The sequence below is a fragment of the Hemibagrus wyckioides genome, linkage group LG18 (genome assembly GCF_019097595.1).
Source record: "Hemibagrus wyckioides isolate EC202008001 linkage group LG18, SWU_Hwy_1.0, whole genome shotgun sequence".
Classification (NCBI taxonomy): domain Eukaryota; kingdom Metazoa; phylum Chordata; class Actinopteri; order Siluriformes; family Bagridae; genus Hemibagrus; species Hemibagrus wyckioides.
In genome coordinates, this window is record NC_080727.1 from 15219141 (window position 1) to 15237231 (window position 18091).

The 18091-nt window shown below is 40.6% G+C and overlaps 1 protein-coding gene across 4 annotated transcripts in view; it reads right to left on the reverse strand.

Annotated features, from left to right (window-relative positions):
• Positions 1-1575: 1575 nt before the first annotated feature.
• Positions 1576-18091, reverse strand: part of znf462 (zinc finger protein 462) — a 37713-nt gene continuing 21197 nt past the window's right edge. For 3 of the 4 annotated variants that reach the window (XM_058415194.1, XM_058415197.1, XM_058415195.1), the window contains exons 2-13: positions 17812-18065; positions 9860-15216; positions 9623-9760; positions 9058-9341; positions 8835-8953; positions 8367-8558; positions 7675-7963; positions 7433-7569; positions 6868-7091; positions 6464-6698; positions 6116-6227; positions 1576-4368 (exon numbers count right to left, since the gene is read on the reverse strand). In XM_058415194.1, the coding sequence (XP_058271177.1) occupies positions 4218-4368; positions 6116-6227; positions 6464-6698; positions 6868-7091; positions 7433-7569; positions 7675-7963; positions 8367-8558; positions 8835-8953; positions 9058-9341; positions 9623-9760; positions 9860-15216; positions 17812-18034 (7461 nt within the window). In that variant the 5' untranslated portion in view covers positions 18035-18065 and the 3' untranslated portion in view covers positions 1576-4217. The remainder of the gene's footprint in view (positions 4369-6115; positions 6228-6463; positions 6699-6867; positions 7092-7432; positions 7570-7674; positions 7964-8366; positions 8559-8834; positions 8954-9057; positions 9342-9622; positions 9761-9859; positions 15217-17811; positions 18066-18091) is intronic. The other variant, XM_058415198.1, reaches the window with a different exon arrangement.

Here is an 18091-nt window from a genome sequence, read left to right on the forward strand (position 1 = left end):
TGTGGCTTATTTTATGAAAAAACAGGTAAAATGTGCAAATTAGGCAGGTTTTTTTTAGTAAAATGGGCTAATTTTGAGGTTTTCGTTCTCTTAAAAGCCCAAACCCAAACTTCAAGGGGCTTAATGGCTATTTTTTTTTTATCATTTTCCATCAAGAGTAATTGGAAAATGTCATTCACTACCCAGGAACAAAAATCGTGTTACATAGTGTTATCATTAGGAAACTCTTCTAACTTTACGCTATCTGAAACTTAAGCTAATCAAAGCAGACGAAGCCCCTTACGGGAAACCTGGTAACGAGAAGGTTGGAAGTCGAAGGATAAGAAAACTCGGAAATAACTGCCTGTGTGCAGAAAGGTAAAGCAAAAACCCCAAATGACCTGCAGGAAGGTTTAGCTGATACATGAGTGGTGTAATCTTCTACTCTGCAGTGTTACTTCCACAGCCATGATCTGCATGGAAGAGTCATCAGAAGGATACAATTAAACTGTTTAGTTTTGTTCCTTTTATTTGAATAAAGTAATACTTCTCTCGTGAACAAAAAGTTGGTAATAAAAATTAAGTAAAAATAAAAAAGACGAATTAAAACCTTAGACCTTAGATCAGTGACCTGATCACAATGTCTGAAGAGCAACATGTAGATAATTTTATTTTATTTTTTAAAAATAGTGGACTGATGAGGAATAAATAATCACCAAAGGCATGTTTGGAGAAAAAAAGCATATGATTTGATGAAATGAATGCCTTGCAAACTGTTAAGCATGGAGGTGGCTTTACTGTGGCAGTCAGTGGCACAGCAGAAATGGCATGGGTAGATGGTAATAAAAGGAATATAAAGGATTCCAGTAAATACCAGCAAAGCTGCCTATCAAAAAACCTTTGCAACCTGTGACATCTTCCAAAACTGGGTTACTAAGTACTGACTTGTTGAGGTGTCCAAAACTTTAGCACTCCTTTTTTTTTTTTTTTTTTTTTTAAAAAGTTGATCAAATACAACGTAATTAATTATGCATTAACATTTGGTGGGAAAATGTTACTAGGATACCTGCACCATGAGGTGGTATTATGTTGCCCATGTACTGTACCTCTCTGCCTGTGTGTCCACAATAGCTCAAGATCGACTAGCTGAATGTTTGTGGTATTTATTTGGAATATTGTATCCAATAGATGAACTGATAAAACATTGGTATTGATCCAAAGAGGATTAAAAGCCACAGAAGGTCAAACATCCCAAAATAGTTTTTCCTTTAATAGCTTCTCTTCTCTTTGAAGTAAATTTGAAGCTATTCAAGAAATAAAACTGTATAAGATTCGTGCTTGTTTGCTTCATATGATCTCGACTTAAAAATACACAAAAAATCAGACATTTGACATGGGGTTCCCAACATTTCCATACAATTTTTACATTTTGTAAATTTCCATCCATCCATCTTCATTTCTTCTTACACTTTTTCACCCCTACATGATGCTGAAGTTCATGCCTAATGCGATCCCATCCTGCGGATTGCGAGAGTGACTTTTAATCTCGGTTAAAACCCACGTTTGCGTGGAAGAGAATAATGCAGACCCGCAACGTTTCTCGTTATCTGATAACTTTATTAACAAGTTAAAAAAAACCCGATGAATTACAATATTTACAGAATATCCAGAAATCAAAGTGTAAACAACAAACTTCTAGTCAACGTCACGGGTTTCACAGGAAGAAGGCGAGATGGAGGGGCTACTGTCCGACTAAGTCCAAACAAAACAAAACGAACAAACAAACAAACGAACAAAACTCTAAATCATATGTACAACAATCCAGTGTGTTCAGAATTTTAACGGGTTTCTGTCTTTTACAAACGTTTAGGCTTATAAAGAAAGAAACTATTTTTTATTTTCTTTTTTTTTTGTTGTTGTTTTTTTAAAGGTAGAAAAAGAAAAAGTATTTCCTATAACCACACAAAATGACTTCTTTTTTCGTTTTTTTTTTTTTTTGTTAAATATGGACGACACCACAAAAACCCCCACCACATTCCCAAACACTTGACATGAAGCTTCTGTTAACAACAACCAAAAAAAAAAAAGAAAGAAAGGAAAAAAGAAACAAAGAAAGAAACAAAAAAGGAGATGACTGAGAATACAGCTGGAGTCTTCTTCCTCACTATTCGGATAAGGCAGGAGTTTAATTTTTTAATGTTTTTATATCAGTGATGTCACAGCTCCTGCTGATTTTTGTTTCGTTATCAAAAATGTGATGAATTCCAAACGAATACAGTCGATTATTACAGTATTTTGTTTCGGAAATATTCAAGAATTATGGGATTGCTGTTGAACAGGAGAAAAATTTTCTCTCGCTGCCCAAAAGACTTCGTTTTGGGATGCGACTGTATCGTACTGTAACTGCACCAAATTGTGTCTGGAAAGAAATGGAGCAAAATAAAATAAATAATAATAATAATAATTATTAATAATAATAATAATGATAATAATAATGATAAGGCTTCAGGGTTTTTGAGCAGCAACTTTCATCGCATACAATCTATTCATTGTTCCTTTAAGGAGAAGCATAAAAACCAAGTATTCAAAGAAAACTATTTTTTTTTAATTGTTGTAATTGCTTGAAGGGACGAGCTGCTCGATAGAAAATAGCTAAACCCAAAATGCTACTCTTCATCAGTTCTTGTTTCCTGTAATCATGCACAAAACAAAATGGAGCCATGGAGTTTGCATGGAAGGTGCTTTAAGTTATTCCATTTTTTTTTTCTTTTTTTCTTTTGGAAAGTTTTGTTTTCATACACGACGGAGTGCAGAAACATGCCTTATAAGCAGCTGAAAGAAAATAAGAAAAAATAAAATAAAATTAAGAATTAAAAATAGAATAAAACTACAGTAGCAATTTGCTACAAAACTTTGGGGCCCAGTGTTTGTCCATATACTTAAAAAAAAAAAAAAAAAAAAAAAAAAAAAAAAAAAAAATTAAATAAAAAATAAAAATCAACAAACGTCTGATACAAATAAGATGGCGACTATTCCTGAAGGAATTCAGCTACAGGATTAAAGATTAACACAAGGCTAAAAATGTAAAAAATATTGAATCTGTAAGTCAGCGTTCAGGTCAAATCACACGATCGGTGTTGTCAGGTGTTCATCAGGCATCATCACAGCTTCCTATTTAAAACCCCTATTTTAAGTGAGGAGTATCCACCATTTTAGATGAAGAAATATTTCACGGGGACGGAAATATCGCTGTTTATAATAAGAGAGATCCGGATGGTTCTAGCAGAAAGGATACGCAGCTCACAGAAATGGAGCCGTAACATCGACATTGCCTAAAATTTAGTGTTCTGAAATGATGCAACAGTTGTGGGTGTTTTTTTATGTTGATAAAAGTGCGAAATTATTTATAAGTCAAAAGATATCATGCTTTTTTGGTGTTTAACAGAATCGGCAATTTCTTAATATATTTTTATAATAGAATAAAATACAGATTAGATTAAATGTAATTTGTATTTTTTTTTTTTTTTAAAAAAGCAGCCAATTTTTTTGGATAATATGGGCAATATTTAAGTTTTTAAAAACAAAAAAACAGCTTAAATAAAGAAATATAATTTACCATATATTTACGTATATGGAAGAAAAATAGAGACCAATATATCCATAATACAAATATAAATGTCAAAAAACTGTCCAATCCTACACTTAAGCCAATGAAATATCTTCGGGATAAAATTCACATGAAATTCCACTGATATTAATCGAACACATGGTGTTGGGATGTGCTGAAACACAGACTATTCCTTTAAAACATTTCAAGTAGAATGGTTTATTTGTCGTGTTTTTCTCATATTTGTGAAATATATTTAAGATTCAAAAGTAAAGTAAAACGGGGGGGACATTTTTAACACCTTACAGGAAGTGTTTATTTAACCTGAACAGAGTTCTTACAGATTCGTCACTATTGGTTACCAATATATTATTAGCATCTGTCCTATGGGACCAAGTCACACTTTTTAAAGGATCAGCGATTTAACACACAGCTAGGATGTAACACAACCTATAGAACCCATGTTTAACACTTAAAATCTAACAATGCTTCAAAACCATGAACAGTTTTGCTTTTTTTTCCTCACTTTTTTAAATCAAGTGTCCATGAAGCAGCCTAGTTTTTTTTTTTTTCAACAACAAACCGTACACCATTATAACACAGTACATTTCTATATGTCATTTTTGGTCTCTCAATAGTCCTCATTTTGAACAGGACTCTCCGACTGGCTGGACTGATATGCTCTCTCGACTTCTGTAGTGTTAACTGATTGGTCGATGCCCTCATCTGTTATTGTTACTGAGGCAACTGGGCTCATAGCTCTCATGTTGCTGTTAACAGTCCTGAAAAGGATAGAAAAGTCTCAAATTAAGTGTGAAGTTGTTATATACATACGTATTGTGCAAAGGTTTTAGGCAGGTGTGAACAAATGTCTTAAAAAATGCTGTTGTTGTTTCGGCTACTCCCTGTTTTGGGTCGCCACAGAGGATCATTTGGGCCGCACATTTCAATTTAGCACAGGTTTTACGCCGGATGCCCTTCCCGTCACAACGCTCCCATTTAATCCAGGCTTGGGACCGGCACTGAGAGTTAACTCTTCAGTGGCTAGGTTAGCTCCCTGCCCGGGAATTGAACCCATGCCGTGGCAACGAGAGCGCAGGATCCTGCCCCTGGACCACCAGGAGGAACTGCTTTCAAAAATATATATTTAAATTGTTTATTTTTATTAATTTATAAAATACAATGTGACTACCCTTTGGCTTCATACCAGCATCTTGCACACTTTGTGTATTTGCACAAAGTCAGGGATTTTGTAGGATCAGTGTCAGGTGGATGATTAACCAATTATACCAAGCAGGTGCTAATGATCATGAATTTCATATGTAGGCTGAAACACTGTCATTAAGTGAAACAGAAACAGCTGTGTAGGAGCTTAAAACTGGGTGAAAAACAAACAAACTCTACTATGGTGAGGTTGTGGAAGAATGGTTTCATGTCACAGTTCACACACCATGGCAAGACTGAGCACAGCATCAAGACACAAGATAGTTCTACTGCATCAGCAACGTCTCTCCCAGGCAAAGATTTCAAAGCAGACTGGAGTTTCAAGATGTGCTGAACCAGCTATTTTGAAGAAGAACAAAGGAACTGGCAATGTTGAGGAGAGCAGACGCAGTGGCCGCCTGAAGAAATTTAATGCAGCAGATGAAAGACACATCATACTTTGAGAACGATCGATGTCCAGCAGTGCCATCAGCAAAAAACTGGATGAAACCAGTGGGACCCAGGTACAGCCATCTAGTGGTTCTCATGGTCATACCTCCGATGTGGAAACAAAGCTAAGCAACTCGACTATGCACGAAAACATTGGAACTGGGGTTCAGAAACATGGTAGCAGGAGCTCTGGACTGAAATATTTGGCTGTAGCAGAATGAGAGATTGTACAGTAATCAGTGTCAGGCCACAGTGAACTATGGTAGAGGTTCCTTACAAGTTTGGGGCTGCTGCATTTCTGCAAATAGAGTTGGAGATCTGTTCAGGATTAATGGTGTCCTCAATGCTGAGAAATGCAGGCAGATACTTATTCATCATTCAATACCATCAGTGAGGTATCTGATTGGCCCCAAAGTTATTCTGCAGCAGGACAACAACCCCAAACGTACAGCCAATGTCTTTAAGAACTATTCTCAGCGTAGAGAAGAACATGGAGTCCTGGAAGTAATGGTTTGGCCTCCACAGAGCCCAGATCTAAACATCAAGCCTGTCTGGGATTACATGAAGACACAGAAGGATTTCAGGCAGCCTACATCCACAGAAGATCTGTGTTCAGTTCTCCAAGATGTCTGGAACAACCTACCTGCCGAGTTCCTTCAAAAACTAGGTGCAAGTGTACTTAGAACGAATTGATGCTGAAAGGGTGGTCATATCAAATATCGATCTGATTTTCATTTACTTTCCATTTTGTTAATTGACAAATAAATAACACTTTACAGCATTTTCCCACACCTGCTTAAAACTTGTGCACCTTACTATATAATAATAATAAGTTTGTTTTTATTGCACTTGGACATTTGAATGTAGGACACTCACATGCCGTGGCGGAGAACATGACGTTCCCATTCCAAACTAAGAGAAAAAGTTCGGCCACAAAACTCACATGGAAACTTTTTCCCTGCACTTGGAGAACACGGCATCATCATTTCTGTAACAGCACACCATCCCAAACCAGAGAGAGAGAGTCAGTAGGAATAAAATCTTAATTCATAGTTTTTTAATAAATTGTTATTAAAGCTTGTTTCCAATTCCTCAATCCTATATAATAAAAAGTTAAACAAATGCAGAATTCTTATTACAGTTAAATAAATATATAATTCTCACACATTATTACAAGAACTTAATAATTTTTTTTTTTTATCACCGATGTAGTTTATTGCTTACCCGCCGTCTCTGCTTCCTGTTTACCCTCTTCCTGTGTGGCCGTCACTTCCTCCTCCATCTCTTCCTCTTCTCTTCCTAATTCCTCGGTTTGCTCATCTTCCTCAATGGCCACCGGTTCCTCCTTTTCTTCCTCTTCCTCCCTCAGTTCTTCTTCCTCTTCGCTGTTTATTTTCTCCTTCAGAACATCCAGCTGGTCCAGATTCACTCGGCCCATCAGCTCAAAGTTACGGATCACCTGATAGCAAAAAAGTCCACCAAACGGTGTCGTTAGAATAGCATCTTTGTGTTATAGTTTTTAGGAAAGAGCCCTAAACCAAAGTGCTGGATTTTAAGTAAGAACACATATTTTCACAAAGAATACTTAGTCTGAAGTACACTTTTTGGAACAGAGGACCGAGGCTGACCTTGTGTTCGTCACGGAGGTGATCCTCAAGCTGCTGCTGGTGTTTTGTGTCATAGTAACACAGTCGACACTCATACGGTTTGGGCTCATCGTGTTTGTCGATGTGCTGCTGCAGACTGTCACCACTCGAACATGTGAATGTGCACTTATGGCAGCGGAAGATCAATCCGTCTAGGTGACGAGACAGTTTAGAACGAGACACTTCCAGAGGGATCACCCGCTCTTCTGGGTGGGGAGACAGAAGGAAATGATCAGTATAATTTATGGTATACAGGACAGTGTATAGTGTATAGGATTCTGGTGTTGGGGTTTCTGCCTAGAGGATGTGATGTAGGGGTTGATGGTGCAATGGAATGTGATGTGGTGGACAGTGTTGTAGTGGACAGATGTGTAGTGGTATAGAGGAAGGTGGTAACCCCTTATCCAGAGCAACAAGGGCCTTGCTCAAGGGCCATGGTGGCCCTAGGATTTAAATTCACCTTTAAATCAGTGGGCCAACATCTTAACCACTGAGCTAACACGTGCTATGGTGTAGTGGACAATAGTATAGTGTACGGCATCTATACCTCGGTGAAGGAGGACATGATCAATCATGTGACTCTTAGCCTTGGTGTGATAGAGACAGAAAGGACAGCGCAGTTCTCTTAGTCCATCATCAGACGGAGGACTGTGTCCAGCCTCCACATGCAGGGTGAAGGTGGACCTGCGGGACAAACAGTGAATAAATACCAAAAATAAACACTACAACAAACTCAAACACCAAAACAAACACACAGTGACTATTATGGTTATAATGATGAGTAGTTACTTGTAGCATGTGAAGAAGGAACAGTCTTTGCACTTGAAGAGTTTCTTTCCTCCATGGCGGTCTCGGTAATGTCTCCTCAGACTCTGCATGTAGCCCGAGCTGAACTCACAAAATTCACAGGTTAGGGTGGGCTCAGGGCGGGTCAGAGCCCCTAACGTCTCTGCCCCTGACGTTGGGGAGGGGCCAGGGGAAACTGACAAGAGGGTGGGTGGGGCCTGATTTCGTGATGCCAACTGGTAATGACTCAACTGCTGCTGAACATCCGGTGGCTCCAAATACGCCACAGAGTCTGAGAGACAGAGGCAGATAGAATGTGAGAAAAGGATGGATACACAGAGAGAGAGAGTGTGTATTCAAAACTATAAAATTATTCATTAAAATTACACAGACTATATGAAAATGATGTCAGCTGGGTGTGTTTTATTGTAGTGGTTTCCTCAGGGATGAACTACTGTGATAGCGAGGGTGGAATACTGGTCTGATAGCCTCCTGAAATGATGTTTTACCGTCCGATCTACTGACCGTTTATCAGGTTGTGTAGCATTTTAGTCTTGGGTGTAGAGTATCATACTGAACAGGTACATGATCTATTGTGTTGTCACACCACTCATCAGCTCATTAACACACCCTACGCGTGTCATTATTGGTCTAAATAATGTGTGACATTTTAACCTTAGCACGTTGGGACGTACCGTCGGTGGTGGCATCGTGAGATATGTGTTGGGGGTCGTTGTTTGTGATTGTGTGTGTGGTGCGCAGGGCAGCTCGGGCTCTCAGTCGGGGCAGTGTGAGGGTTTGTCCGTGTTCTCGCAGCGAGTGATCCTTCAGCTGACTGATCGTCATTGTCGAGAATGGACATGAGATGCACTTATATGTGTTCTCACCTAAAGCAAACAAACATCAACAACAAAGATCGCAATACAACCAACAATAATAATTAACACATAGAAATGCATCACAAATAAACCAAACATAATTGAGCAGATTGTGTATGTGTGTTTTGTGCAGGCCTGTGTGTGTACACCTGCATAGGATTTTTGCAGGTGCATGTGTGTCTATTTGTGCCTGTGTGAGATTTGTGTGAGTGTGTGTGTGTACGTAAATCTGTGTGTGATCTGTGTACACCTGCTGGGGGTTTGTGCAGGTGTGTGTGCGTGTACCTGCATGCGATTTGTGCAGGTGACTCTTCAGACGGCTCAGATAGGCTGATTTAAAGGGACAGAGTTTACAGCGGAACGGTTTGTGATGTCCGTGATGAGACTGAATGTGGCGGTCCAGACTAAAGGGGAAGAAATGAAACAGAAGTTGATTGCATGCTAACATTTACCCGACATGATGAAAAAAGCATAAAGAGGTTGTTATATCGGCTATTTCCCTCCGTACTTGTGCCTGAAAGCTGACTGGAACTGACAGTACTGGCAACTGTACTTGTCATCTCTGTTGATCATGGCTGTGGCTGAATGACTTCGCTCATGAGATCGGAGTCCCTGCATGGACATGAAAACTCGATCGCACATATCGCACCGGTGTTCCGGAACCCTCTCTGTGATTCCCGTTTCCATGGTGAGCAACAGGTCGTCCCCCGTCTCAGTGGTAATAGCATCTGTAGTGACCGTATTCTCCATGCTGCCATTGGCGATGCCATCAGAAATTTCCACCACTCCCTGCTATCAACGGAAACATAATTTTCATATTTTCATAATTGCTTTCATGATATTTTGATTTGTCATTTTAATTTGAGCTCAACATTTCATTGCAATTTCCTCTATTTCAATCGCTAACTATGTTTGATCATATGATTAAAGCCTTCAAAATTTAACCACAGCAACATTATTGTTTATATCTCATATCATATAGAGAAGGCTATATGAATAAAATCGCAGCATGATGCAGTTTTCAGAAAATTCGGTTGTGAGAAAATAAAGCATGAATAGTCTCTCGTTATTACCTTAACACGTCCTTCTTTGACTTCGCCGTACTGGATATGCTTCCTAAGATGGTTGCAAATAGCTCTGAGCGTCGGGTGAATTTCGACACAGAAGTTGCATCGGTAGCCAATAGGAACTTTTTCAGCTGAGCCATCGATCTGTAGAAGTAGTGACAAGTCATGAGGCATTGTTTTTTGTCAGATTCAGCATAAAGCTTAAACATTTACAACCATAAATAAAGACTTATTACAGCTCACCTTGTTGTCCGGTTGTGTCTCCAGTGTCTCTGCGGATTTCCGCCTGATCTGGAGCTCCTTCCGCTGTTCATGGTGCGTGGTCCTTTTCTCAAACTTCTCATTGTGCTTCGTGAGGTGGATGCTAAGTTCAGGAAGAGTAAGGAACTTGATTTCACAGTGAGCACATTGGTAAAGCTCAGCACCTTCCTCCACTGGGCTCTGTATGGTGACAAAGTCCCGCCTGAGCTCGTTGCTGTGGTAATCATTGTAATGTGAGACGAGAAGGTCTGTGGTGTCAAATGTCAGCTTAGAACACATCATGCACTTGAATTGTGGCCATTCCAAGTCATTTTCCATGTGTTCGCCATCATTCTCTGATTTTACTTCCACCAGTTCAACATCCTCTGTAATGGCTGGTGTCTCTGGATCCTTGGGGTAAATCACAGTGAAGTAACGACCGAGTTTGCTAGAGGACTGCTTTTTTGGAAAAACCCCCGGGTGACGCTTGACATAGTGGGAGATAATGCTTTTCCTGCTGAATGCCTGGAAAGAGCACAATGAGCACTTTCTTCGGTCAACTGCTTGCCTCAGCTCCTCACTCATTGCTGACTTATCTTCTTCCGAGGCCAGTGGTACGGTCACTTTGCTTGGTTTCTCACCTGTGGTCTTGGAAGCAGCGAGACAGTGTGTATAGTAAGCATCAATGTCATGCCGTTTCTGATAGTGTGCAGCCAGACCTTTCCGGATGGGGTTAGTGTAGGAGCAGAGGGCACATTTAAAGACGTTGTTCTTGCCTTCGGGCTGAGCTCGTACATTGTTGTGCTTGATGCGGTAGTGCCGAGCGATACCCTTCCTGGTTGAGCAGAAGTATTTGCAGAGCTGACATCTGAACACGGTATGTTTCTCTCCCTTTGCAAATTCTGAGAGGGCAAGGTCAAACTCACATCTCTCAGATGCTTCAGGCATACTGCTAGCAGTGCATTCTGCAACAGTGTCCTCTTTTCTAACTGAGGATTGCAAATGTGTTGGCGTAAATATTTCTGAAACAGACTGGTTGTGATATTTCTCATAATGAATCTTCAGTTTCTCAAGTGTTCCATGAGTATAAGGGCACATCTTGCATCTGTAGGCACCGTAACCCTGCCTCTGGTTTTTTGATCTTTCATCTCCTTCTGGTGCCAAATCTTTGACTTCCTCAACATCATCAGCAAAGTCTTCTGCTGTTACTTTGACCAGCGGATGCCGTTTCTGGTAATGTGTAAGAACCCCATGAATGCGGGAATTTACATACGGACAGTGCCTGCACTTGTAAACCGAACTAGGATTAATATCTGCTTCCTGTGCAAAGTCTGCAGCCTTCACTTTCATGCCTGGGTGTTTCTTGCCATAGTGAGTCAGAAGTCCATGAAGGCTATTGTACTCAGATAGGCACACAGTGCACTGGTAGGGATTGTTCGATATAGAGGAGCTGGTGGAGAAGGAAAGGTGGGGATGATGTTCAGGTGCCGACCTGATGATGTCCACTGTGCCTTCATCAGACTGGTGACTGTTGAATGGGCTGGAAGTTGAGACGTTTCCTTTTCCCAATGGAGACATAAGCTTATCCGATGTTTGGTTTCCTTTAATGATCTCAATGAGAACAGACTCGTCATCTTTGACAGCCCACGGATGAACAGCTTGGTAGTGATTGGTGATGTCCCAAACAGAACAGGCCTCAAAGGCACAATCTCTGCATTGGTAATGCTTTATCTCAGAGTTGCCCAACTGCTTGGAAATGGACGTATCAGGACCGGCCCATAATTTGCTGGCCATATAAGCATAATCCACACTGTGCTCTGGGTGTCGTCTTTGGTAATGCATGAGCAGCCCACTGGGCTCAGCATGGGAATAAATACACCATTCACAGTGATAACCAGCCTCCAAGATCCCATCTTGATAAGCCCAGCGCAAGATGGTCATGGCTGTGGCCTTCACAGTGGGGTGATCCTTCTTAAGATGCTTCTTCAAGGCATACACATAAGGAGATGTGTAGGCACAGTGTCTACACTTCAAAGATCTAAGTGCTTTGGATTTCTCCGCATCAGTGGCTGAGGTTGCAGTGGATGTGGAACTTCCTGTTTGTATCATCTGAGCCCTTTCCCTTTGACTGCGAACCACAGCAGTATGTCTCCTAACCAAATCTGCATTTGCCTTGACATCTCTGTGCTTCTTCTGGTAATGGATTAACACTCCTTTCACAGTGCGGTTCCCGTAGTCGCAGTGCTGGCAGAAAAACAACATCTCACCCTCCCCCTTGTCTGCAGTTCCTTTTGGATGCAAATGATTGGATCCATCAGTTGCATTGGTGCTTAACTGTTTCAGAAACTGTTTCGGAGGTGCAATCTGCAACTCATCCATGAGCTTCATCAACCCAAGAGTAGGAGGTGCATGCTTTATGTATTTAGCGGTCACCTTGATTTCTGGATGGCGCTTTTGGTAATGAACTAGAACGCCCACCACAGATCGGTTGTTGTAAACACAGTGTTTGCAGTAGTAAAGCTCGTCATCCAGAGTCAAGGGCATAACATTTGACGGTTTCGGAGTACTTGACAGGGTAAATGTGGAGTTGGCTGATGATTGCGCTCGATCGACTGAGATGACCCGCATGGTCTTCTGTATGCGAAAGTATGATGCCTTCTGTTCAGGATGCTTTTTCTGATAGTGAACCAGTACAGAGTGCATGTTAGGGCTCGCAAATGAGCACATGTCACAATCGTACACCACAACGTTACCATCGACGATTTCTCTAAAAGCTTCAGAGTCCATTTTTGTTTCTGATGTTTTGATCGAGTTTTTAAGGGCAGGGCTAGAAGACGACCTTGAGGCAGAGCTGGTGAAGCTCTTGGGCCCCGAATTCAAGATTTCTCTCAGTGTCTGTGACTCTGTAGTTCCTTTCTGAGGCTGATCGACCACATAGCTTGAGAAGATCATGGCGTTGTTGATTTTCACTGAGGGGTGCATTCTTTGGTAATGAGGCATCAGGCTTCTCACATTTGGGCTGGTGTATGAGCAGAAGCGACATGTGTACACCAAATCTGGCTGGTTAAAGTTGAGAACATTGCTAGCTTCTGGATGGTGATCCATGTAATGCTGGTGTAAGTCACTGAAATTGTTGTACTCTATGAAACACTCTAGGCAACGGAAGACAGCACTCTGATCCTCTGGATCAAGAATGTATTTAAAGCTAAACTTAATATAGGGATGCATACGCTGGTAATGGGTGCTAACACTGCGAGCAGACTTGTTTTGGTACTCACAGTGTTTACAGTAGAAAAGGTTACCAGTTTCCTCTGGGTAATCGGTGCCGTCTTGAAACGTCTCTCTGCTGTCTTGACTGCATTGATCCTGGATATCTTTAGACTCTGCACCAAAACTGTCCTCATCATCAGAGACGGTGACTTGGATAGGAATGTTCCTTGATGTTAACTTGGACTGCAAGCTACGCTTCCTTTTGCCGACACCATGCCCCGTTTGAACAAAACCAGGTTTCCTGATGTACAAATGCTGCGTATTGTAGGTGAAGCGTCGGCTTTGAATCTCAGAGTTCTCATTCTCTCTGGTCTCATCAACATGATTTTCATTTTCTTCATCCTCATCCTCCATATCATCGAGATTGATAACATCCTCTTGCTGCTGACTCTGACTAATTTTACTTTGAAGGTTATTTGCAATTTCATCAATTCTTGTCCGTTTCTTCACAGGGGACAGATCCAGAGGTAAGTCATTTATGGACTTTCTGGCTGTCTTTCCAATAAGGTGCTTTCTGGAAGAAAATCCAAGGATTGATGTTTGAGTTTTTTGCACAAAGTTTGATGTGCCATATGATTCCGATTCAGAGTCCTGCTGCTCATTTAATGAATCTTCTTGACCTGTGGGTTGCATCCCATCACAGTACGAGTGCTTATGTTGCTGGTGGACACGTAAACCTTTCAGTGTCATTGTGGAAAAATTACAGAGGGAACAGTGATGAGAATTTTCCTCTTCTACATCAATGGATTTCTGGCCATTCATGGTAGAGCTGCCATTTCCTCCATTGACAGAGTCTTCAATTTGGCCATCTTGGCTTTCATTGGTTAGGTCCATGATGTCCCATTCAGAAGTGGATCCACTGTGACATTGCTTGTGCGTGGCAAGTTTTACTGAACTTGTACAAAGAAATGTACACTCGTTACACTTGTACAAGGTGGTTTGGCTTGCTAAATGTATGTTTTCTATATGGTGAACGATGCTGCTATGCTGTTTAGCTCGAAAAGAGCAGAAAGGGCACTGGAACCTATCCAAATGTCTTCCAACTGGAATGCCTTCTGTCTCCAGCAGTTTATTTTCCTCCTCTGACAGAAGCAGCTTAGCAGAATCCTCAGTGCACAACGAGTCGTTGTAAGCAGGATCATCAACGTCACAGAGTTCATCATCAGAGCTGCTCTGTGAATCGTTCAGCACGCTGGTATCCAGATCTACCCTTGATTGCGACATGTCGGACATGGCAAAAGTCGACCTCTCTGACAGTATGGAAGATCCTGTACTGTTGGGAATCTTTCCTGCAATGTGGGAATACTGAAAACGTGACAGCCCTGACAGGGACTTCACTGAGGCACTGCCTTTCACAGATGCTGCGGAGCCTTCATTTCCACTTAGATCAGCCGACATCAAGTTGGACGTTGGAGTGCTTCTTGGTGATGAAGGAGAATTTGATTTGGAAGATCCTGCACTTCCATCTGCTTTGGGCTTTTCCAGTGATATCATAATCTTAACCATGTTCCGATGCTTCTTCATCATGTGATCACATAACTGCTGTCTTTGCAAGGTCTGGAAGCCACACCATTCACAGCTGAATCCACCTCTGGACCGAGCTTTGATCATGGATTCCAAAACGTTACGTTCAGTAAGATCCTGCGATTCCTCGCACTGTTCTTCTGAAGACATGGCGTCGGAGTCCATGTCCAGAACCTCTGTTTCAGCTTCTGCTTCGACAGGAGAATCTGAATGGGCCAGAAAATTATCTTTGTGGTGCATACTCTGATGCTTCAGGAGTCTTGCTCGGCGAGGAGATTTATACGTACAATACTGACAGGAGTACAGCTTTTCTACACTATGGTGCGCTGTAACATTGAAGCCTGACTTGGATGTGTCGAGTGAATTTGAATGATCATTTGAATAAGCGCCTCCTTCAATGCCATGGACCTTCTTAACATGTTCGTTGAGGAGGGATTTTGATCTGAAGTAGCGCACACAAAATTTGCACTGAAAAAACGGGTTTGTCGTCTTGTCGGCTGAGGGATTGTAAATCGTTTGGTTTGAACCGGGGAAGGGCCCCGAATCTGTGGTGACGGAGTTGAGGCCTGAAACATAAACATAGGGAAAAACTGCGTTTATTTTTTCTGCACACTGTTTATTTGCATATGCACTCAAAGCAGAAAAGCCAGAGTCCTTTCATCTGGAATCTATATAAGGACTTATTATAACAAATAGGATCTATTTTACAATGTACTACGTTGCTTAATAGTATCATAAGCAAGAATAAGATTACAACAAACATTAACCACAAAGTGATTAAAAGCAAGGACTGTTTCCATGTATGCTGTGTTAACCCTCGGGCTGTGTGTTAACACTGCATACACATACTTTCTATCCTAAACCAGCAAAATGTTATGTTTAAATGTTGTTCTCTCATAATCTAAAATAATAATTGATTGTAAGCAAATCTGTAGAAATAAAAGCATGCATGATAGATATCAGCACTTTTAGAAGACACAACAAATGACAGAATTGGGACAGAGCATATATTTACTTCTTTATTATGCAAGAAAGCCTGTCTTATGAACTGATTTTGATTGCCATGTGCCATCATTTACATAGCCACTTTCCTGTAAAAGCTTCTGATCCTGACCAAAAGAGGGACCTAAAAGGTCGTTGACCTTCACAACGTAAGTTGTAATACTTTATTAACCACGGCACCCAGATACCTAGATTTCCTTCCAATGTAATGCAATGAATACACAGATTCTAACATAAAGCATTTTCATTTCATCGACATGCAGACTGACGTGATTCACAAGGTGATGCACATATGAGCCTGACTAATATAAGACTAACATTGGAAAGATGTCCAGGGTGATTCATTAATTCTGAGAAGCAGTAGCATGGAAGCAGACTTCAGCTAGATAGTTGTGTGCAGTGTCTGTATAGATAAAAACAGCAGTGTGATCAGGGCCAAAGATAGAACACAGAAAATGGAGGGAATTCATTTGAGATTCATAGGGAGGTGGACATGGTTTAACACACAATAATGTCAATGGCATAACTGCATTACAATAACCCTGACAGCTGTTTATGTGGGTCAAACAGAGCAAAAAATATTTGGCAGTTTGATAAAAGTTTCGGTTTGCACAGATTTTTTTCACACTATGTTGATAAATGGTAATCAGTCATAAAGGACCAAGCGTGTTTACGGCACAGATGTTTACTAAAAAGAAAGGCTCAAGAGCTGAAAAGGACAAAATGAAGACTAAATATGAATGAGTGCCTGTAAGTGTGGTGCATGCTAAATTTTCCAGTAACGCAGCTCAGTCATTGCAGTGTGCCTCTTCCCCCATTTACAGGGCGCCATTAGATTCGTCCGATTGGAGCATCTAGTCTTATTTGATCTGTGCATTAAATTGCCAGTTATATGATTTGAATCTGATCATCAGGTATACGTCAGTGAGTCGCTTATATGTAAATTTCCACAACCTCAGAAGTGAGCATTTATATGAACATTGCTCGCATTTACATGCACATTCAAAAACGTGACAAGACTGGAGTTGCTATATGAAAAAAATAGAACGAAGGTGTGGGACAGACATCCTGCTGGAGTGACATCATGCAGTTTTAGAGACCTGTGTTCTGATCAAAACAGGAAATGTAATGTTTAGCAAAATGATTACTGTTTACATTACAGAATTTAAGTTAACGGCTCATTATCACCTAAAATCTAACACATCACTCTCACGCTGGCTCTGTTTACTGCAGCAACTTTAAGCAGCATGAGTTCCAATGTTCCTGTTACACCAGAGCCAGGCGAATGGAACTGAGCCAATAGCCAGCGATGCTTCTGAGAACATCACTTTTTAATTTGATTTTATTTACACATTGACACACGCCACTGTATCCGTGTCCGTTTCTGCTGGCTACTAATTTCAGACACCAAAATTAAACTTCACACTAATCAATAACTAATTTTTTTTTTTTTTCGCCAGACAAAGAAAAGAAGAGAGAGGATTTATAGTCAGATACACAGGCCAAAAACAATAAAAAATAGAGAGGGAGAAAGTACAGAAAGTGAAGCGAGTAGAGAAGGTAGAGAAAGTGGAAAATGTAAAGTAAAGTAAAGCGAGTAGAGAAAATGGACGGATTTCAAGAAAGTAGAGAAAGTGGAAGAAAGCAGAGAATGTAGAAATGGCATAGAGTTGGAGTAAGTAAAGAAAGTGAAGACAGTAGAGGAGGTACAGAGAGTAAAGACAGACATTGGGAAAAGTGGAAAAATTGGACAAGACAGAAGATTTGGGAGAAGAAGTTTTGAGATTCGTTGGAGAAATAGAAAGACATGGAGAAATTGGAGCAAGAGGAAAAGTAAAGTGGGTGGAGAAAGTATAGAATGTTCATAAGGTGGAGAAATTGGAGTAGGTGTAGACAGTAGAAAAGTTTGAGATTAAAAATGGTAGAGAAAACTGATAGAGCAGGTAGAGGAAGCAGAAAGGCTTCTCCATGCTTGTGGAATTTTGAATGATTAAGAGAAAAATGAGGATTCTTTAGGATTTGTGCTTTGCACACATTTGACACATCAGGTATTAAATAAATAAATAAATAAATAAATAAATAAATAAATAAATAAATAAATAAACAAACAAACAAACAAACAAACAACCAACCCTCAGGTGTGTGGGGTGGAGCTGTACCTGTTTCCTTGTGTGGAAATTCACATTCATTATTGCCGATATCCTCGTCATCCTCCTCTGTGTGGCTGAAGGAATTTAAGGAATCGGATCTTGACCTTTGAGGTGATTCATTCCCAACATCTGTAGGCTGCAGGAAAACGGTGTGGACGTCCTGAATGTGAGCCTTGAGCTCATCACAGGACTCTGCACGGAAATCACAGCCATCGCACTGTAGCACCTCCATCACTGAACACTCCCTGGAAAATCAGGGAAACCTGGAATAAAAAAAAAAAATTAATTA